Below are 8,120 nucleotides of genomic sequence, written 5' to 3' on the forward strand. Positions count from 1 at the left end.
TTACTTTTAAATAGGGTAAATTGTAATTAGTAACCTATTACATTTACAAAAAAAAAAAAAAAAAGGGGGAACTTTTATCCCACAACTTTGGGAACTCGTGGCCTAGTGGTTAGAGAGTTTGACTCCTAACCCTAGGGTTGTGGGTTTAAATCTCGGGCTAGCAATACCATGACTGAGGTGCCTTTGAGCAAGGCACTGAACCCCCAACTGCTCCCTGGGCGCCGCAGCATAAATGTCTACCCACTGCTCCGGGTGTGTGTTCACAGTGTGTGTGTGTGTGTGTGTGTTAAATGCACAAATTCTATGGGTCACCATACTTGGCTAAATGTCATGTCACTTATTTTATGGTTTATAAAGGGGCATATATTTACATATTCAATTTCCGTTATTTTAATTGAAGATATGTTATAATAGCAACACTATTAATGCAAATTAAATGTTTAACCTATAGGTTTTAACGAACGTGAAAATGTCTGAAACGTATATTTAATTCATGGAAATATTAAATAATAACCCCATTAATTACAGCACTACATTTATTACATCTCAACCCATGGTAATTTTATCTTAATTGTAAAACAATTCAACAAACCATTGCACAGAAAAAAAAAAGAACCAGATCAGAGGTACTCAGAGGAAAGATGAGATTTATTGTAGAATATTGGAATGTTACAGTATATGTGGTATAATAAATGCTGTATGGTTTTTTTTTTTTGGACCAAATTACATTGAGGTGAAAATATATTGTTACACAAGTTTTCTTCACTGTGACATGTTACACTGATCTGATTATTGTCATGATGATCTAATCTAGTCATATGACTGTGAGATCTACTGTGCTAAGCATTTTCGTAAGTCTAGACTGATCACATGTAGACTGCATTCAGAACGAAAGTGATCTTTGGACTGAGCATTCTTATCTTCATATTGCCTGCACGTCTCTGCTTGCGGTCTTAAATAACCCCTTGACCCTTTCTTGACCATGTGTGCGGCCTATTACATAATTTCCTTATTGCAACTCAAGTCCTTATTTAAAGCTAAAACAGGAACTTATAAATTAATATTAATAAAAAATAAATAAAGTTACTTCCATCTTTCCATAACACTTCCTCTTTGCATCAACATAAACTAATTTTTTGAGCTGGGACTACTTTTTATCCAAAAGATGGACTTTTCACTGAAAAACACCTGCCATTTTGTGAATTCTGTGGGTGCTGCTAATGGTGTAGAAATGACATTGTGCACTTTCAAGGGTGCATAATGTATGTTTAGGATTCTCAGCACATTAACTACCTGCTCAATTAAGTGAATGCTTTAGTAAGTCTTTAAATGCTATAAAATCAGACTCAATAGAGATATTTCAGTGAATGGAAAATATGAATCAAGGAAAGTTTTGTATCAGGTTTTAACGTCTCAGTCCCTTTGCCAAGCTATTCATCATCGATCTCTGCACGAGGAGGTTGGGAACAGTTTCTACAAGAGGGCAAAGAAATGGCATCACATAGTCTTTAAATATGCCACCACCATGTAAGCGTTCCTTTTCATTTTTTAACTTCTTTATTTCTTCCTTGAGGTTATAGGCTTCCTCCTCGAAGCCTTTCTTTAGCATATCCTCCTGCTCCTTCAGTTTGCTCTTAATGGCTTTTTCAATCTCCTCCTGCTGCTGCTTCTTCTCCTGACTGAACTTCTCCTGCATTTGTTTTACCCTGTCCTCATGCCGCGCTTTCTCGGTCTCCATCATTTTTTCCTTCTCAATTAGTTTCTCCTCCTCTTCTTTCAACTTCTGTTCCAGCAGAGCTGCATTCTCTTTTTCTTCTGAACATTCAGTCAAAACAGAAAGAATATGAAATGACAATGAAATAATAACCTCAAACCTAATTCAGAGTGTTTAAGGTCCCTACATCCTGTGCTTCTAAAAGCTTAGTATAAACTTACTATTCATTTGTTTCTCATTTTCAGTGAGTTTATTATCCATGCAGAGGATGCTGTTTGCTTCAGGTTCCCGTTCTTTCAGAAACTCTTCCAGCACAGCCTCAGCCTGCACACAAACATATCTTAGACCAGTGTGTACTTGAGTCACATACACTCACAAATGTAACCCTGGACCACAAAACTAGTCATAAGTAGCGTGGGTATATTTGTAGCAGTAGCTAACAATTTATTGTATGGGTCAAAATTATCACATTTTCTTTTATCCAAAAAAGTATTAGGATATTATGTAAAGATCTATATATAGTAAATATATAACATTTTTATTTGTGATTAGTAATATGCATTACTAAGAACTTTATTTAGTCCATTTTAAAGGCTCAATATTTTGATTTTTTTTTAACCCTCAGATTCCAGATTTTCAAATAGTTGTATCTCTAAATATTGTTACTATCCTTATAAACAATACATCAATGGAAAGCTTATTTATTAAGCTTTCAGAGCATGTATAAATCTCAATTTCATTTTTGTGGTCCAGTGCCACAAATAGACTCTAAAGAGTCCTTACCCTTATTCCTTTGTTGGGTTCTCTGTGGTAATGTTCAACAATGGCGTCTCGGTCTCTTTTATAAAGTTCATATCCTCCAGACTGACTGTACACTCCATCCTGCAGCCGTTTATTCACGTCAGAGAACAGATTCTTCAGTAGATCTCTGCACTTTCTCTCTGATGCCATCTTATTCTCTTCCAACAAGTCTGTATAGCACATAGATACATCTTCCTATAAACACATAAAAGAAGAAATGATCTACAAATCTCAAACATTCATAAATACACTTATACAAAGACAGAATGTATTGGGTACTGTCTGTATACATTGTTTTGTGAATAAGTTGTTTTTATCTGATGGATGTAATTTATGAGGTCACCAGATATCAACACAATCTCCAACCTGACACATCCAGTGAGATCTACAGTATAATACTTGCAGAAAGCCAGTAATCCCTTCCCTTTAATGTCAATGTCCTTAATTTCACAGATACATAAAGGCTATAATGCATACATGAGTACACAAGTATTATTCACTCTTATAAATTATAAAACTCACCTCCAGTTTCTTTAAGAATTCCATTTTCTCATCTTTAAATGAGCGTTTCGCGAATTTAGCAATGGCCATACTGCTGAATTTCTGGTGCTCACAGGTCAACTTTTCTATACTGATTGGTAATGTCTTCTTCAACTGTAAAAACATAGTGTGTGTTTACTTAAAGGGTGTTTGTGCATTCATTCACAACATTCAAAATGCAGCTGCATACAAAATTTGGTGTTCTGACTTCGGATGGTTTTTTTTTTCTCTGTATAGAGACACAGAGATGTAAAGAGAAGGATAGTAATTGGAAAAATGACCATATAAAAAACAATTGAACTCAACCAGAATGTGCCTCACCTCTTCCATTCCTGTCTGATATACTTTCAGAGCTTCTTGAACAGCTGTCTGGTTTTCTAGATTTGCCAGAACAACCACTGCATTTTCCAGACAGGGCACTTCACCACTGCTGATTGTGTCTACATAAATCGCAACCAAATGTCTGAGCACTGACAACACACACAAACAGTTAGGATTAAATGATCCACGGTATCTTCAAACAACAGATGAAGGGTTTTACTAATCAAATGTTTAATTCATTTATTTGTTTGATTATGCAAAACTTAAAGCTGCGGTAGGTAACTTTTGATGCTCTAGCGGTTAATAAACGGAACTGCTTGCGTCTTGCGGAAGAACATCGTAGCTGGAACTACTTCTCTCTGTTTATGTCTATGAAGAATCACAAAGGTACTGGGTTACTCCGCAGCGGTACCCCCGAAGCAATCTAAAATAGTCTGAATATAAACACTTATTATAGGTGTACCCTAGTGATTCAGGACAAGCTAAAAACACGGTTTGGAAAATGGATTCATGGTGTACTCCCTTATTATATAAATTTTTCTACATTTTGAACACAAACAAAGTTACGGACCGCAGCTCTGATTGGTTGTTTCTTAACGGGAGCAATGTATTTCTGCAAATGGCAATAGGACCACTGGGAGGAGCCAGAGGAGCTTGATTTTTTCACAGATTATCTGTCTCATATTCTACTGTCAGGACATAATGACAGGTTTAACAAATATGTAAAAGATATATTTTTACAAAAGTTACCTACTGCAGCTTTAATGTAAATCTGAAATGTGTTAAAGATTCAAAAATGAATGAAGCCTTTCATTTGGTAAAACACTCACATCGGCCAGTAACTATGTGTCCTCCTTTCAGTCTTTTCACATCACTGTTGACAAACACGTAGTCACAGAAATGTCCCGTGACCTCCAGAAAATTATCTGCAAGGTCCTGGTCCTGCAAGATCTCCAGTCGTGGCATGTCGTTGTGGGAGGTAATAGGAAACGGGAACACAAAACACTTCCGACTAGGGAAATAATGCTTGATGCATTCACGAGGCAAATTGTAGTCTCTAGTTTTTTTACTCACACCTAAAAAGAGATAATTCAGGAAAGAAGAAAGAAATATACAGCCAACATACTTTATTTCCGTTTTTCAGGCATTGTTCATTTACAGAAATACATACACGAATATTCAAATAAGCTGTCAGTGCAGACAAATATGTGGTCCAGTAATGAAATAGTAATCATACCAGTTTAGTTATGTAGTCTGGATTGCAGGCATCAGTGGTTATTTTAAAGACCTCACAGAACGGATATCATGGGCCAGTGAGCCTATTCGTGTTTATTTTTTACTGTGTTTTGAAATTCAAATTCTATTCCAAAATAGAAATGAATCCAGTAGGTGGGCAAATAATTATTTTAACCTTCCTGTAGCTCAAGTAGAGAATGGTGCAAACAATGCCCATATCATGGGTTTAATTCCCAGGGTAACCAAGAATTAGTAAAACTTGTACTGTGCACCTGCTTATAACCTTTAAAACTTTTGCTGCATAGTTGCTTTGGAAATCAGCTACTGCCAAATGTGTAAATGTAATTCTGTCTTAAATACCTTTCTTCAGTTCAAGGGCAAATTCGAGGTAACCGTCATCCGTCACTTTCTTCCCATCAATTTTCAATTCCAAGGTGAAATCTCTCACAGCCCAGATGAATGATGGGAAAAACCGCACAAACTCAGAATCTTCCTCTTCCTCCTCCTCATCTGCTGCTTTTGTCGATCTGATCTTGATCTGCTCAGTGAGCTCAACAACGTAGCTTCAGTGCATTAAAGAATAACAACATCTTGTAAAGTGTATATTTATATATGTGAAAGAGGAAGTGGGTTATTTGGTTAAAGGATACTGCAGCTTTTCCAATGCAGTGTTATCAATAGTGCCACGGCTGTTGTACACCAGAGTGCTGCTGAGCAGAACAGCCAGACAGAAGATCCAGCTGTCATTCTTAGAGTCTCCCTGAAACACACAGTGTCTTCAGATCAAAGCATTCATTCACAACACAATACAACTTTATAGTGTTTCTTCTGAGGTACTAATGGCAAACTAAAACTGTGAAATTATTCATGATAGTTAGTGACTGTGCTCACCTTCGCCACGTCCCCAAGTCCCTCTGTGTCCAGCAGCACAAGAGCGTGTCCTTCTTTTTTAGGGTGAGGTACACACCACATCCAGATGCCTTTGGTCTTTGATTCAATAGTGCTGCCGAGAGCAAAGCCTGAGACAATAACATTATTATTATGCAGTTACAGTTTTCAGATGTTCTCGTTATCAGATGAACATATACTGCACTTGAGAAGGACTTTGACCATGTTCTCTCACCAGACTGTTGTCCTGCCAGGCGGTTCATGAGGTAAGATTTCCCCGTACGGTAGAGTCCCACCACAGACACCACCACCACCGGCTCCTTGATCCCATCCAGAATGTCTTTGGCCTCTTTTCTCACATGCAGCTGCCCATTTTCATCATTTTCAATGAGACACACTGGAGCTGACATGTACTTACTACAAGACATGATCCTAGGTAAAAACCATACATACAAAATCAAACAGACTTAACGCACAATGTCAACATGTGTCTGAGTTTCAGCATAGCTGTGATAAACTGCAGCTAGGCTGGGATGCATTATAGTGTTACAGCTCTTGATCATGTAGTATTTATAGGATTTTAGTCCATGTGTAATGTCTCTAAAGTTTCTTCTGTAATTAAAGAAATATTGCAAATCTTTATGCCTGCGTAAACTACTGCATCAACATACAATTAAAGAGAAACAACTTAACACGTCTTCTGCCTTTAAGTTTCTTATCCCCTCTGCATTATGCATGATATTGATTGGAAAAAATGCACTGTCACTGGCCTATTCGTAATGGAGGAATCGAAAGTGAAAGTGTTTTCAGATTCGGTCCACAATGACAAACAGTTCTTTCTGTTATCTGAAACCCCTTGCACACATGGGCTCTGTGGAATAACAAAACATGTACATGCTTATTTATTTATCTATTTAGACAGAAATTTCATCAAAAACTGTTTTTTTTTTCTTTTTTATGGAAGCCACTTCCCATAATTAATTTGCAGTTTTAATTTTAGCCTGTATACATTAGTTTCATTCCTCTGCAGTACAATAACTGGAGAATATGAGGTGTGGCTGTTTAAGCAGTGCTGTGCTGCCCCCTGTCGATAATACAATTTACTGCTCTTTTTATTATTACATATAGTGTTCATTAGAATTTAGTCTGAAAATATCAAAAGGACAGTAAAATACCAAAGGAAAAATAAATGAAAACTAACAAAATCCAAGCAAATGAGTTGTTTTTCTATGTTTTTATTGCCTTTTTTTTTATATCTATGCATATAATGCTAGAGTTCACTTAAATATGAAAAGCAATCTTGAAATATGGAAGGCGATTACAAACATTTAAATGATTATATTAGCTTGTAGGCCTATTATTATGTGTTTAAAGATATTTTATTTCGACTGTCTGCTTAAGTAATTAATTTAAAGAGAAAAAGAGATCCTACCTCTGCTTGTCTTCTGTCGTGGATGGTTGGTTCTGACTGAAGCTCGTGTATAAATACTGAAGAGGTGGTCAGCGTCGTCTCAAAAGCGCCCTCCCAGAAAGTCCGTGAAATGAGGTGATTTCCGGGAAATCGTGATGCTGCAGAATTGACTTCGTGAACAAGGTAAGCTATTTCAGAATAAAGACAGGAGGTCTAGTCGTCCTCGTCAATACGAATTTGAGGTGATTGAGTTGGTAGTCGTATATTAATTAAATTTAAATATGGATTTTGTTGTACTCATTAACAAATGGGCTAGTTTATGCATAGGGCCCGGGATCTTGTGCAGCACCCCTGGCTGTAGCCTCTAGTAGTCAGTATGAGCCTAAGATATAATGCATATACCGTATTTTTCGGACTATAAGTCGCACCTAAGTATAAGTCGCTTCAGTCCAAAAATACCTCATTACGAGAAAAAAACATTATAAGTCGCACTGGACTATAAGTCGCATTTATTTCGAATGAATAGAAAACATTACCATCTACAGCCATGAGAGGGCGCTACATGAGCACTGAGCAGCATAGAGCGCCCTCTGGGGGCTGTAGACCGTAATGTTTTCTCTTGATTCATTTCTCTTGGTTCATGTCAAATTAATTTTGATAAGTGCGACTTATAGTCTGGAAAATAGGGAAATTGGATGGCACGTGAGTATAGAACCTATGAAAGTTTGACCAAAGAGCCGTTGTGAGAAACAGAGAGACAGTTTTTTTCTTCTTTAGTGAGCCTTTTTAGCACATCAAAACTTCCAATAATTGGAGAAGAGTAGCCAGTAACGATTTACATTTACTCGCGTTACTCTGAGTAGCTTTGTTGTGTCTATTTCTACTTTTTAGAGATGAAAAAGATGCAGATGGACAAGACAAGCATTATGGTGCAGACCCAGCTGAAAACGATACCCCTTCGTATTCTGCTGAAGATGATCTTGAAGAAAATGAACCCCTAGTCATATTTAAGCTCTATGCAGTATTCCGTGGACAGCCCCTGATTTTGGTGTCCTGTCCCCGTTTTAAAGCACGTTTAACAACACACTGGAAAAGTCCGACCAACTTGACCAGTTGGCAATCATAGGGTTGGGATTATTTTCACCAGCAGAGGGCGCTGCGAGCTGATTACTTGGTCGCACGCCGCTACTGTAGATATGAAAAGCTTGA

General features: G+C 37.3%; 1 protein-coding gene across 4 annotated transcripts; it reads right to left on the reverse strand.

The window, feature by feature from the left end:
* Positions 1-630: 630 nt before the first annotated feature.
* Positions 631-7,033, reverse strand: LOC127950490 (guanylate-binding protein 1). Of its 4 annotated transcripts, none has more exons than XM_052547586.1 (11): positions 6,933-7,033; positions 5,736-5,932; positions 5,504-5,631; positions 5,263-5,372; positions 4,973-5,175; positions 4,207-4,452; positions 3,377-3,495; positions 3,038-3,169; positions 2,498-2,710; positions 1,936-2,038; positions 631-1,815 (listed from the first exon to the last, which is right to left on the reverse strand). In XM_052547586.1, exons 2-11 carry the CDS (start codon positions 5,926-5,928, stop codon positions 1,406-1,408), a joined length of 1,857 nt encoding a protein of 618 aa, XP_052403546.1. In that variant the 5' UTR covers positions 5,929-5,932; positions 6,933-7,033; the 3' UTR covers positions 631-1,405. The 4 variants fall into 4 exon arrangements, with proteins under 4 accessions (XP_052403546.1, XP_052403543.1, XP_052403545.1 ...); XM_052547583.1 differs by having other exon boundaries at positions 3,377-3,525; XM_052547585.1 differs by lacking the exon at positions 6,933-7,033 and adding an exon at positions 6,172-6,364 and having other exon boundaries at positions 3,377-3,525.
* Between the last annotated feature and the right edge of the window lie 1,087 nt (positions 7,034-8,120).

This window comes from Carassius gibelio, chromosome B2 (assembly GCF_023724105.1).
Source record: "Carassius gibelio isolate Cgi1373 ecotype wild population from Czech Republic chromosome B2, carGib1.2-hapl.c, whole genome shotgun sequence".
NCBI classification, from domain to species: domain Eukaryota; kingdom Metazoa; phylum Chordata; class Actinopteri; order Cypriniformes; family Cyprinidae; genus Carassius; species Carassius gibelio.